Source organism: Seriola dumerili, unplaced genomic scaffold, assembly GCF_002260705.1.
Source record: "Seriola dumerili isolate Sdu_G_001 unplaced genomic scaffold, Sdu_1.0 BDQW01000110.1, whole genome shotgun sequence".
Classification (NCBI taxonomy): domain Eukaryota; kingdom Metazoa; phylum Chordata; class Actinopteri; order Carangiformes; family Carangidae; genus Seriola; species Seriola dumerili.
Window position 1 is genome coordinate 9,777,069 of NW_019174365.1, and position 14,621 is coordinate 9,791,689.

Here is a 14,621-nt window from a genome sequence, read left to right on the forward strand (position 1 = left end):
GTTTGAGTTAGAATTTATGCAGCTGCACTTTGGATGACAATAAGGAAACGTCAGAACTGTTGACATCAGAAGAGTTTCCATCGGCAGACTTGTGTAGCTAGTCGTGTGTTACACCTGAAATGCGTGCTTTACAAGTGCTTGAGTGAGAGACTTTGGAGGAATATTTCTAATTTCTTTGTTTTTTATTTGTACTCCTTTCATTTTGGCACTGTGGAGTTGAAAGGCTTAAAAAGTAAATTTATTTTATTGTTAACACAAAATGCCCCAAATGCAGTGTGTCATTATGTGGGCAAAGAACAGCTTCTGTGATTTGGATTTGTATCACTGACTTGCTGTTGTAAAATTTGTATCACTCAAAGTGCTTTACTATTGATTATGGAACAATTAATAATATCTTTGAGATATCGTAAACAAAACTCCATTCCTGAACACATCACTTATTTTTGATGGCATTTGGGTATTGTTCCACCATATTTTAAATCAGATATCATTCATGTTGAATGGCATTTCATCTCTGGTAGTTTGTCACCAGTCAGCCTTAAAAGTAATGATAAACTTACCTAGAATCACATCAGCAATCGTACAAAAAATTTATTATTTGATTAACAATAGCAAAATAATCATCTCACCACTTATGTCATTGCAAACCAAATGTGCTGCTGTGTAGATATCCTGCAGGCTTCACCATTAGTAATTTTTATTGGCCTGGGGTTAAGTCATTTAAAATCAAGATTGTAAGCATGTGGTAGAGAGCAAAGGTATAGTGTAGTATTGCATTATATAGCATCCTCTAGTACAGGTTTTGCTGTGCTGGGTTGCACATCTGTGAAATATCATTTGTGAAATAGAAGAACACTGAAAGATGAGTAAAAATCTTATTCCTCAGTGATATGTCTTTAATTTTTTTTAGTGTCCTTTGTTTAAGGCTATATCTTTGTTTCTTATAATAATATTGTCATTACTTGTGATTGAAATGCACATATTTTTATACATTAAACAAATGATGTTCATCAAAATGCAGTATGTTTGTTGATTTTTTTTTTGTAACACTTCCTGCTTCAACAATTAAAGTTTCTCTTTAACTTAAATTGTTTTTTTAAATAAGCTAAATTTATTTATCTTGTAATTTAATGGTTTTCTTTCATTCAAAGATGTGTTAGCATGTGCCACCTAAACATTAAATAAAGCAGCCAGAGCTTTGATTATAGCTGGTATATTTTAGCAGTAATTTGAGTATTATATTTTTTCATAATGCATGATTTAAATGCAACAGTAACCAGTCACATGATAATAATATTTTTCTCAAAATACACTTTATTAATTTATTATAATAGCGTAAAAGTGGTTATTTTGGTGTAACACTCTAAGCTCTGTAAGTCAGATATAAAGATACTGAATCTGTACTGCATGTTTTTAAAAATCTGAACATACATAAAGAACTATCACAGAGACAGGAAGAACAAGGAGTCCTGCAACAGATGGTCAAGCCCCCACAAAGCGCTGATCTCAACATCATGGAGTCAGTTGGGGATTACATGAAGAGACTGAAGACACTGAGGCACAAAAACTGTGCTGCAAGATTTCCAAGATGCTTGCAACAACCTACCTACCAAGTACCTTGACAAACAATATGTGGAAGTGAATTAGAGATAATTGGTGCTGTTTTAAAGGTACAGCGTGGTCACAGCAAATATATTTTAATTTTAAGTTTTTTTCTCTTTATTGCAGATTTGATAAATAAAAACTATTCATGGCATTATTTTTGAAAGCATCCTCACTTCACTTTTATGCATGGAACGTTTGCACACTATTGTATAGCACTTGTAAAGAGGTCATACTGCACAATGAGTACTTAAACCTCTGATACTGAAAGTACAAATGAATACCTCTTCAACCACTGTCCATATGCCGTTACCAGTAACACGCAGCAGGTGGCGCGAACAAATGTTTGCTTCCGTGCCACTGGGTGGCGCTATAACCACGTCGTAATTGCGGAAGTGTCCTTCATCGCTCCACCAGCAACGAGTAAACAGACCTCAGGATGTCGTAAGGCGCTAAGTTCTAGCTTTGAATACGCAATGATATAAACTACCTGCGGTGGTTCAGACGCTCACGGTGGATACTTTCTAGAAGCAAACAGCATACTGCACATTTAAGGCTCTGTAACATTATAATGACAACTGAGAGTCTACTGAACGCGATAACGTCTGTGCTACGCTGAGCTAGTATGCTAAGCTAAGTGCTAGCCCCGGCTAACTTCAGTTGGTGTTGGAATGGTAGAGCGCACCGCGAGCTCCTCCGGTCATGGCAGCGGGAGCAGGAGCCGCTTCTGGCGGATCTCTGGAGTCTACTTTAGCACGGAAATTTCAAAGTGTCACAAACACGATGGATTCAATCCAAGGACTGTCAACGTGGTGCATCGACAACAAGAAGTACCACAGCCTGATTGTGCGACACTGGATCAAGTGTTTGAGGAAATGTAAGTAGCTTTGCTGGCCGTTAAACTGACCGTTGTTGCTCCGATTGGGGTTGTGCGCTCGTTTGGACACCGTGATCCAAGTCCTTTCAGTGGCCTAAGTAACTATGAACTAATATTTGCTGTTTTTGACTCAGTAATCGTCAGAAGTTTCCTAGCTTGGAACACCGGTTTACCGTGGAGTTTAAAATGTGCGCTCCTCCAAGTGTAGCCAGTTAGCAAATGCTGTGCTGAGTTGATTTTAAATGGTATTATTTCCCGCTTGATGAAATATTTTCCAATGCAAGTGTAAATTAAGCTGCCTCATTTGTTGACAGGACAAACTTACGATATCTATTAAAGTTCTTGTTAAGGGGGATGTTTGTATTTTGTTTGTAGTGCTATTCAGGGATCGATTACAAGCCAGGCAAAGCTCCAGGGCCCCACCTCCAGGGGCCCCATGAGCCCCAGGTTTGCAATGTATCAGTTGTTAATTGAGAATTTGGTTATTTACAACTTTGTTTGGGAATTTGTACCATTTAGGTACAGTGTCATCTGAGTACGGCATTAGTACATAATTTTGTGGCCTTACTTTGTATTTGCAGTTAGGTTTAGTTTTGTAGTATTGCATGTTGGTCTATTGACACTTGGCACTGCACATACAAGAAGTTAGCTGCAAAATTAGAAATATTGGCATATTACTGTAACAGATGTATAAGAGTGATGGTATATAGGATTTAAACTAAAACATTTTTTTTTTGGTATTTTCAGGATGTAAAGGATTGAATTTACCATTATCAATAGTAGAGTGGTCAAAGTTACCAGTTCAAATCCACTGGTTATCTACCAAATGCAGTTTTTTCCAATATGTTAAAAACTAGAAAATGCAACATATATACTATATGGAGATATTACAGTCAAAATCCTGCACAGAATGTTTCATAACAGATTATCAATATACAGCTTATCCCAGCTTTGTACCTTGTATGAGATTCACATGAGCTGTTGCTGGTGAGCTGTGGATTTGAAGCATTTGCCGTCTTTGTTTCTGTTTCTGTTTGTAGGTTTGGCTTCGTGTAACTTTAGCTTTGTGCTCTTCTTAGTGTGAGCAAGTGTGTGAGAGTTGATTAACAGTAAGAAATTGTGCTCTTCAGTCTGTGGTTGCAGTATGGCATTGTCTTCTGAAATGCTGTATTTCTTTACTTAGAGATGTATTGCATGAGCCTTTTCTACACGCTGAGTTTTCTGTATATGTTTTATAAGACCTGTTTGCAATGCCTGGGTTTAAGAGGCCTGCTGCTGGAGGAATCAATGTCAAAGAAGTCTCTGAAACCAAGTTTTTCAGAACACAAGTGGACAAGGACTAAACAGAAAAGTCCGTAGCACTGAAACAATAATAATGGTGAAAGACATATGTATTAGGTTTATTAAATGAATTGAACATTATGACTGCATTAAGCTGGATGGATTGCGCATTTATTCGAGAAATATAAACATCTGAATATGTAAATCAATTTGTCCATTAACTGGACAATTGACAAAAATGTGATGATCTACGATTTATATAGTTGATTAATTGTTTAGATTATATATTAAGGAACAATGCTGAATATTTTTCCATCTGCTCAAGACACAATGTGTCTTTTCTCTATTTTATATCATTATAAATTAAATATCTTAGGGTTGGTCAGACCAAACAGGTTTAAACATGTTTTAACCTTTCTATTTGGGAAATTGTAATGTCTTTAGACTAAACAATTGAAAATGCAATGGACAGATCAATCGATAATGGACATACTTGTTAGTTGCACCTGTAGAATCAATACAGTATAACCACAAGAATTATTTGAAAGGGTTCAATAATCTTTTGTTGATGGCCTTTAGCATAGAACAATTGTCTATGCTGCTTTTTCATTTGATGGGAAGTTTATATAGATTTACAGAGAAAAGACTGTCAGCTCATTGTTCCATTTATGATCTTTTTATGCCTCCATGCTGTTGACAACCTTGGCAAGAGAGATTATGTTTTTGAGTTGTCTGTCCGCCTCTCTGTCCCATTCTTGCGAACACAATATCTCAGGAACGTTTTGAGGGAATTTCTTCAAATTTGACCACCAAAATCTTCATCTGTGAGTCCAAGTGAACGTTTGTGCCAAAGGTCAAGGTCATTGTGATCTCACCAAACATGTTTTTGGCCATAACTCATGAATTCATATGCTAATTATAATAAAAACATACCTAGTGTTTTTTTACATTAAATTCCTCCAAAGTCTTACCTTTTCTTCCATTACATTCTGCACATTTGCATTTGTTGTGATTAATGGAGGAACATTTTTTTTGTCTGTTAAATGAATTTTGTGTTTTTGATGTGTTGCTGTTTTGACATTGCAAAGCCTTTTCTGTGTTTTTGTCTGGAGATAAGGAAGGAATTGTATTATGGACTAGATGCCAAGGTTCAATGGTAGACCTTGATTTCATTCCCATGCCCCATGAAAGTGGAGACGTTTGTCATACGTTAGAGGTGACCATGGCTTACTATTGTCCCTTTTGTCTCAGCATGCAGTTTGTGTTTATAGTAGTGTGTAGTAAACTGTGTTTCAGTCTGCTCAAATGCAGTTTGACTGAGAAGAGTCTGAAAAAACTTTTTGTATGGTTTATAATTTTATCCATTGTCCTGCTGAACAGATCAAACATGTCAATGGCAGTTTTCCTTGCAATAATTTTAGAGTGAACTCTTTTCGGCAGATGTTAAAATACAAATAACTGATAGTAAAACCCTTTTTTAAAAAGGATAGAACAGTTTTTTTTTTTTTTTTTGTCCTGTTGTCAGAAAGTTGTAACTCCTGAGGTTTGTGCTTTGACAACATAGTTGTTTTGCATTAGTATGGCTGGTTATTATAACCTACCTTTAAAAGCACTGATGAATTATATCTGTAGCACAGCTTCTAAAATTGTCAGGTAACTTAAGTTGGCAAATAAGGATCATTCTTGTGATTATTCTTCAATGTGATAATTACATTGTGTAGTTGAGAGGTTTGCTTTATTTGTTAAATTTAAAAAAGGGTTTTGTGGGAAAAGGTGAACTCAGTGAAGTATGAATAAAATGATTGCTTTAGTGTTTGTACCAGATTGTGTGTATCAAAATATGTCAAATGATACTCAGCCCTATGTGTGTATGTAAACTATGTAGTTATTTCATGCCCCCTCAAAAGCTCTCCTCAGTACTAAATCATCAAGTCTGTGATCGTGGGTAGTGTTATGTTGCATAGTTGATGTTGGTTAAATGTCATATAGTTATTGATTACATGCTCTCTTTCACGACTCTCTCTCTCATACTTCTGGTCAGTTTAAATCTCTAATTAAACAACTTTATTGATTGAGAGATAATTAGTCACAATTTCAATAATTCATGAATGATTATTGTCATGTATCTATCTGCCATTTACTTAACCAGAATGATACATTTATTTTTATTGTCATGCATTAAGTAAACACCAAACATCTTACATTTTGCTTAACATACAGTAAGATTTGTATGCTTTTCTCAGTTATGTGTTTATGTTTAGCTGCTGGTTGACTTTTTTGTCATTTTTGGCTGGACTGCAACAGCTGGGCCAACCCTATAATCACAAATGTTACTGACTGACTGACTGATCAATCATAATTCCTGCATTGGTCAGTCGAATGCCAGGTATCTGAAGCGAGTGTGTGTGTGTGTGTGTGTGTACACATCTATATATGTATATTTACACTTACAATATACTGTATTGTGTTATGAATTTAGCCAAATATGTGTATAAGTATAGCAGCAGCCACCTTGTTCTAGGTGAAAGCTACCCATAATCCAAAGCAGCTCCAGAGGAACTATAGTTATAGTGAACATAAAGATAACTGAGGCTCCATCAGTGCTGAAATGGATCTTAAAGACAACTGAGTCCTCATTCAAATTAAGTCACATCGCAAAAAGAACTGTCTTTTATGTAGGTCCGCTTTAACAGGACTGAGTTTGGTTTGTTTAAAAAGGACTATATGTGAAAACATTCTAATATTCTGTCACTTCTTACTTTCTCTCCAAGTATTTTTTTTTACAATTAAATATAGCCAAAACTACAGGATTACAAGACAGCCAAGTAATATGTGTGATGTGTTACCTGATACAGCGTAATTGGAAATTTAGCTTTATTAAAATACTGTATATGTGAGCACAGAGACCAGGATAGAAGCAAAGAGATAAAAGGTTGTAACCTACTAAGCCTACGAAGCGGTCCTGGCATATACAAGTTTTGACCTAGTATTGTTTAGGGTCGTTAGTAACAGATGCTTGTCATTTTGACATAGTGTAGATGATTAATAATAAAAAAATTATCAATATGTTACAGCACTGCTGATGTCTACAAATATTTGAAAACTGCCTAAAGAGATGATTCAGAATATTTGGACTCAGCTTCCCTCAGCAGAATATCTGCCCTGCCAGTGAAACTAACTAAAACTAATTTTACTTTCTCTCTGTCCCATAACAGGTGATGCCCCACACAGGCTCAACCTGTTTTACCTCGCCAACGATGTCATTCAGAACTGCAAAAGGAAAAATGCCATCGTCTATCGTACGGCATTCGCTGAGATGCTTCCGGAAGCCTTCGTGCTGATCAAGTAAGTTGTTTGTCGAACAAGGTTTTATGTGGGGGCCATTATATCAGTCAGTCTTGAGATATATGTATATTAGATGAAATGGTAATATTTGTGTAGGTTGCCTTCTTCATCCTTTCCTTCCTGTCAACCTCCTCTGTCTTCTCACTTCCTCAGTCTCCTCTATCCTTGCCTGTGTTTTATTCATTCAGAGAAATTCCTCACACTTAAATAAATTTCATTATAACAACATAAATCTCTGGCCTCTGTTGTTCTTATTCTGTTATCCCGTCTGCTTTCTCTAGCCATGAAGGTGACCCTAAGGTGATTAAATCAGTGGAAAGGATACTGTCCATCTGGGAGGACAGGAGTGTGTATTCAGGGACACTCATTGCCGAGCTTAGGAGTAGCCTAGTCAAAGATGAGTCCCCCCCTGAGACACCTGTGGAGCAAAAAAGTAAGTGTGTAGGCTTATTGTCTTTCGCTTTGCCAACCATGCACTGTTTTGATTTTATTTTCATTACTAATAACTCATTTTCATAACTTCTGAAAGTTATTATTATACTATTTTCTTATTTTGTTACCCAAATACTGATACTTTGCTGTTTGATGTGATTTCTGATTTTTTTTTTCATATTGTTTAAAGCTCCAGTTGAGTCTAAAGCCGATCTACAGTCCAAGATTGTTGCGGAGTTTGTGGTAAGCAAGAAATTAAAGTTTTAAGCTCATCTAAAACCCTAACTATACTGCAACATTTTTATTTAACATCTAACAAAAGATAGCTATGCTCGTAGTTGTTGTTTCCTCATTTACTCAAATATTATGTTGGTCTGATAATGTGACTGACTGCTCCATCTGCTTTAGCCCCAGGCACTAATAGACCAACTGTCCAAGTACAAGAGATCTCTCGAGGAGGTGGACCTGAGAGAAAAACAGCTGGCAGCTATGAGAGTTGACATCTGCAGTTCTGAAGCCCTCAGGAAACTTAAAGGTGCCTGACTAAGTCATCTTCTACTGCTGTACTATCTACCCTACTGCAGTGTATTTAGATGAGTCAAGATCAACAATGGTTTTGATGTCTCTGTCTCTTTCTCTTTTTACCATTCCCTAAAAATCATGCCTACATTAATTTCCTTCTTATAGATAAGGCCGGAGGAAAGAAATTCTCCAAAGACTTTGAGGAAGGAAGCGCACAGCTACAGGAGTTTGTCAAGTTTCTTGACAAACAAAGCAAAACAGGACCTCCTCTCCTGGAGGCCCTTAGCAATGCAGATATCTTCTATGAGATGCAGTACAAGGAGGTCAAGATTGTCGCCAATGTAAGTGGCACAGATTTGTACTCATATTTGTTGTTTTATGCTTTAATTCTCAATCATAAGAAAATGCATCTGTAGCTTTTTACATCTCCAGTAGCTTATAATGCAACCCTCGATTCACACTTTTGCAACTATGAATTTGTTTGCAATGCTGCATCCATATAATTTATGAAAATGGGTTCATTAAAGTAAAATTGTGCCGGCATTGTTTTTTAGCCCTAAGTGGAGTTATTTTGTTCAGGCTCTTATTCGTTAGTCACTCTACTTGACCATAACATGCAGAGAACCACCTAGGACAAGTCACCAGTATATACATGAAGACCAAAATAAAAATAATTCCTATTGTCTTATGGCAGTATGAGCATAAATTTAGTTCAGGATTAAATGGAAGGCCCACATTTCCATGCATAAAAGATCTAATATAAGGAGGATGCTAAAAAAGGAAACACAAAAAAATTAGAAGTGCTGTAAGTACAACAGAATAAGCTTCATCTTAACTGTACACATTGAACACATTGTACACATTGAAATATAAAGAAAGAAAAATACTAGATATATTGACTCAACATGAAAAACAATTGAGTCACAGTTTTGGTTTAATTTTTCATTTCTTAATACATCATTATCTCTTCTTTCAAGGCCTACCAAACGTTTGCTAACCGAGTGTCCCACCTCAAGCGTAAGCTGGACACCCTGAAGTCTACCTTACCAGACCTGGACGAGTCGCCGATCCCCTCACCCTCTGCAGATGCACCGTCTCCAACGGGGTCTGAGTCCCCTTTCCATGGTCTGGAATTGGCCCACCCCGATCCAGATCTTGATGGCTCTGCTATGGATGATGAGGCGGAGCCACCGGCCCCGAGCCCTCTGTCCTCACCGGGAGGATCCCCGAGACACACACAGACTCTGGGACAGAATGACAATCGTGAAGTGGAAGACATGGAGCTCTCTGAAGAGGAAATGGACAGTGGTGGCATTATAGGTGAGGAGTGGGCTGATGATGAGGGACTCTCTGACTGATTGCACAGTGACGGCTTTTTAAAGGCGCTATTAAAAGATTTGAATTTGTGATTATTTCCTGGCTTTCTGTGGCAGAATTCTGTTGAAAATGTGTTGAAATAATGAAAAGGAGCAGCACCACTTAAAATATGCAAGTGGAGTCACTGAATCATGCCGAAAATCGCAAGAAAATCATATCACATGTTTATGGAGAAGATCCAAGTATTTTGCTTCCAACCTGGATTCCACGATTTTTTCTCTGGATCACTCATTACCAGCCATAAAGCCACCAAATGAACATTGGATACATTTTAACAACTACAAGCAGCAGCAAATGTATAATTTTACAGTTTTATATCCAGTATTGGCTATAGCACTTCTTAATGTAAAACCATGTCAGTATCTTTTGCAGCATATTCCATTAATTCAATAATGAATGGAGTGACTTCTCCTTACCTGGAAATCTTAAGTTGTAGAAAATCAGCGTCAAAGTCATTGCCTGACCTAAAAACAAACTTAAAATAACTACACTTATTTAACATCATTACATAGAGTGCATATCTGATAGGATCCAAGCTCTCTCTCACTGCCATATTTCTCTTATCAGTTGAAGAACAGACTGAATGTCCCACCCACGCAGAGGTGTCCACTCCTGTCTCTGTAAAAAAGGAGCCATCAGTAGCAACAGAGCGGCCTGCCCCACGGGTCACGCACCCTGTAGACGCACCTGCAGTTGTGGAAAGTGTTGACATGAGTAAAATTGGGTCCATCTTCAATAGTTTAAACTCAGTCATGAAGAACACAGGTGAGTGCTGGTGCCTGTCCTGACATCAATAAAACGGAATGAAACATTTTTCATTTGTTATAACTGTTTCTGTGTTTTAACCTCACAACCATGTCTCGTTGTGATATAATATACATCTGTACAATGCACCTCTGATGTCATAATATTCCACTCTTTCAAAATAAAATAAATTGTAAAAAGGTATAAAAATGTAATGGAGAGTTTTTATGTCGTGTACCAAAAAATCTTGATGATGATGATTGATTGGTGTCTGTTGACATCTGCTATGAAAGAACTAACTATCTTTGCAAATGTAATATGTAGTGGGAACTGAAGCTGTCTGAGTCTCAGCATCCTCCTGTAATACTTCTAATTTCACTGAAATTGTTGAAGTGCTTTTGTTGATTTAACAGTTAACATGTCTGTTGGTGATGTACATTTGAAGTGAGTGTTGCTCTCTGTCTTGCAGGACCTTTGGTAGAGAGTCCTTCTGCAGCTGCAACTACTGGCTCCTCAGTAAGGACAACACCTGTCTCTGTGGCCTCTCAGGATGCTAGTTCACTGGTAAACCTCCTTTCCAAGGTGGATGTGAGTCCTGCAGACCTCCTCAGTGCTCTTTCCAAAGTCCAGGGCCAAGGCAGCCTTGAGGGTGAGAATAAGGAGTACTCTGCTTAGTTTAAAACCAAAATGTTATTAATGTATCAATTTTATATTGTTTATTAAAAGCAGCTTGCTTAAAATACATTTTGTTATTCTTCTTTTCTTCACTTAGGCATCAGCTCTATTCTGAGCAGCCCAGCTGCAAATGTCTCCGCAGCCTCCTCCAGTACAGGCAAGATTCCTCCCTCATCCACATCTGCATCAGCAGCACCCTCTCAGAGCCTGTCTCTCTCCTCTGTTGCACCTGTGCCTTCTTCACACAGCTCTACTGTAAGGCAGAGCACAAGATCCCAAGTCCCTCCTCAGACTTCCAACCCAGCCTCGGCCCTGGTCCAGGCTCTCCATAGAGACATGGATTTGACAACAGAGCCAGAGAAACCCTCGTCCTCTAACAGTTTAGAGTCGAAAATCCACAGCTTCCTGCAGGGGAACCCAGCTTTTAATACGTTTGACCTGGGTTTCACTACGAACCCAGCGGGAGGGGAAAATCTCAGCCCAGTAACTGGCACAGACAACCAGGATGGGACCCCAGTGCGGGATGAGGGCGGAGGCACCCCAACCCAAGATGAGATCATGGACAAGCCTATGGTGGTCCCGTTCACCTCCAACACAAATAAGTCATCTATTGGAGAAACGGCTCCCACTGCATACCAGAATAGCACTCAGAAGAACCTCAAAAGCCCGCAACAGCAAGCTCACCTGCAGCCAGGTGTGGCTCACTTACAGCCAGGTGTGGCTCAGAATGGGCAGGTTTACCAGCAGCAATCGGAGCACGGGATTACAGCACCTTACCAGCAGATTTCTGCACAAACAGGAGGGTCAGTGCCAGGAGAAAGAGCCCCAGGCAGTGCCAGTGGCACACAGACACTTGAAGGCTTTCAGGGGGTGAATAAAAGGGGTTGGTTTAGTAACACCTACCCAGAGGGCAGCTCTCAGCAACCCAGGGGCTACAATGTGACAGTGCCCGGAGAAAACAAGACATCAGGACTTTATCCATACCAAACGGAACAAGCTCGGGAACGTCAAAATTTGGCCTCCCAGCAGGGCGCCACCACATCCCCTGGTTTCTTCAGAAGCAACCTCCCACCTGTCCCAAAGTTACCTCCCCCTCCCCACACCTTCGACGCCCCTCCTTCTGCGGCCAGTAGTGCAATGATTCCTCCAGATCAGCAGGCGATCAACCACACAGGGGAGGTTACTGGGGCTAGAGTAAACAGTGCCATCAGTGGGATGGTTGTGCATGACCATCAGCATAAGTCCATGTTTCGTTCAGATGATCCGCCATATGAACTTGACCGCCCTCACCCTCGTCACCCTGAGGATTTACACCCTCACCCAGATGACTTGCGTTATCAGGAGGACCTTGAGCGGTACCACGATGAGCTCCGCCATCGAGATGCCCTTCTCTTTCAGGATGACACTTACCACCACCCAGACGATCCATACTACAGACCAGGCAGCCCTCCACACCACCACCACCCCAGAGGTCGAGGCATTACTCCCCCACTCTCACCCTCAGAAGACCCTTACTATGCCCATGACTACCAGCGGCATAGCCCCCCTCCTCCGCACTACACTCCAAGAAGACCACCACCAACTCATCTTGACATCCGTCATCCAAGTCTACGACCTCCACATCGGCCTCCCCACCCAGCACACCACCCACACCCTAGGGGACCCCCACATGCACCCTTTCCTCGTTTCCATGGCCCCAATCCAAGGTTAAGAGGCAAACGTCCAGGTCCAAGAGGAGGGGGAAATACTGGTCCAATGTTCCCCCCGAAAAGACCCTTTCCACCCCCACGATTCTGACTGGTGATGTTGCTTTGAGCTCTCATCAAATCACTGTGGATGTCATGAAGGCAGGGGCAGGACTTTTAAGACTGTTCGGTAACTTGCAAGTCACTCCGTTTTGAGGTCCACACCCTGCCACGAGAGGCCTCTGAAAATCTGAAATCTGAAACAGCAAATGTCGGTGGATCGAAGTGCAGACACTGAGGTGGGCATCACAAGAAAAGGTTATCCTGAAGAGCAAAACTCAGCAGCTACCAGAAGATAACTGAAAATGGCGACGAAAAAAGGAGGTTTAGAAGGTTGAGCAGAGACAACACCAAGAGATGTAAAAGAAAACGGGGGCTCTGAGAGGGCTGCTGAGCTGAAGCGTGAAGAAAGAAGATTAAAGAAAATAAGAGGTGGATATATATAATTCACTTTTTGTGTTATTTGCTCCAATAATGAAGCATTGCATTAAATATGTAATCGAGCATCAGTTTGATATAGGTCAGAGTGTGTGCATGGTATGAGTGTGTGCATGCGGTCAAGTGTAAGTCAACTAGTCACAGGCCGTTCCTCATTTTCTTCCGAGTTGAATCCGAGGATAGTTATTTTTGCTAAGAGAATAAGAAAAGAATGTAGTTGGTGCGTTGTTTCTGCTGTTATTTAGTTTTTCAGTGAGCAGTGCTGACTGCTTCTCTTCTATAGCAGCAGTATCCCAGCAGCTTTTGGTAAAAAAAAATCAATTTAAATTTCACTTTGGGTATGAAAAACACAGTGTATGTATGAAAGACACAGTGTACCCATTTTCATATTTGGGGAAATAATAATTTTTCATTGTTCCAACTCCGAATGTTATATTTGTGAAGCCATGCTTTCTCTACTAGTGCGTAAGATCCCTTCGGCGATAGTTTCACGTCTCGTTGAATTCCTTGAAGAAGAGCGACACAAGTCTAGTCAAAGGGGGACAGAGGTGTGTTATTTTTTCACCCTCCATCACCGACGCAGAAGAAGTGCATTTTTGGAGGGGATGAAGATTCTCGTCTTCAGTTTCATTTTACTTGTACTGACTAATAAAAATCTGAGTTTAAAAAAATGTGTTGTTAATTTTCTTTCCTGTGATCTTTGGACTGTTGCACCACGGCCCTGAACTACTAGTTATCATGTGTATACACAACATCTTGGTGTGCTTAAATGATCCTTTTGGAAATTACCAGAGAAAGTGGCGTATTAATGTCTCTAAGAAGACCATTAAAGTGAATTCAAATTACATTACATTTTCTGCATTTTATAGAGTAATACTTTGCTATTTGATGGCAATATTTAATCATTATTTTAATATTGTCAAAAATTGTTTTATCATAGTCAAAGTATCAGTTTCCTATTAGGTCTAAAGTAGGTTGCTGCTCTATGTAACATTATGCTAGAGAGGTTAAAGTAATGTTACACTCAAAGAATGGAAAAACCCCTTTTTGTTAGGTATATTTACTATATTTAAATGGGAATTAGTTTAATAAAATGCATTGTTTTCTGTATCATTTAGTTTCTTGATGTTACTGCAAAGAAGCAAGCAGCAAATTTAAAAGGAAAATACAGTGGGGTGCAAAAGTCTGAGATCATGTCTTAGACCTTTTGGACCACACTGAATTTTTTATTGGTCAGATTTCAAAATCCTTAAAAAAAAAACAAAAAAACAAACATTTCTCTGCTCTAAATAGTCAACATTTTTTAAATCAGACATTTAAACTAGAAACATAAAAAGTGAAAAGTTAGTTGAGTTGAGTTACTTTATTTTGCTGTTACTTAGAACAATCCAACAACTTCCAAATTTGCAAGAACAGATTTTTTCATGCAGTTGACGTTTATATATATTTTATGATATACTGAAGTTATTCTGTATGATTACATCGTTAACATATTCAGTTAGTTCTTTCTGAACCTGTAGAGTTGTGGAATTATTTATTGTAGTTTACTCTCTTAAAACCGTGAATCAGCTTTTCCTTCAAGC

General features: G+C 39.0%; 1 protein-coding gene across 1 annotated transcript; it reads left to right on the plus strand.

Moving 5' to 3' along the window:
* The first annotated feature begins 2,022 nt into the window (after positions 1 to 2,022).
* On the plus strand, positions 2,023 to 13,355 carry LOC111223380 (regulation of nuclear pre-mRNA domain-containing protein 2-like). Its single transcript, XM_022747491.1, has 10 exons — positions 2,023 to 2,479; positions 6,976 to 7,105; positions 7,387 to 7,538; positions 7,728 to 7,780; positions 7,946 to 8,072; positions 8,225 to 8,400; positions 9,037 to 9,379; positions 10,004 to 10,201; positions 10,650 to 10,829; positions 10,953 to 13,355. The coding sequence occupies exons 1-10, from the start codon at positions 2,305 to 2,307 to the stop codon at positions 12,650 to 12,652; spliced, it is 3,234 nt and encodes a 1,077-aa protein (XP_022603212.1). The 5' UTR covers positions 2,023 to 2,304; the 3' UTR covers positions 12,653 to 13,355.
* The last annotated feature ends 1,266 nt before the right edge of the window (positions 13,356 to 14,621 follow it).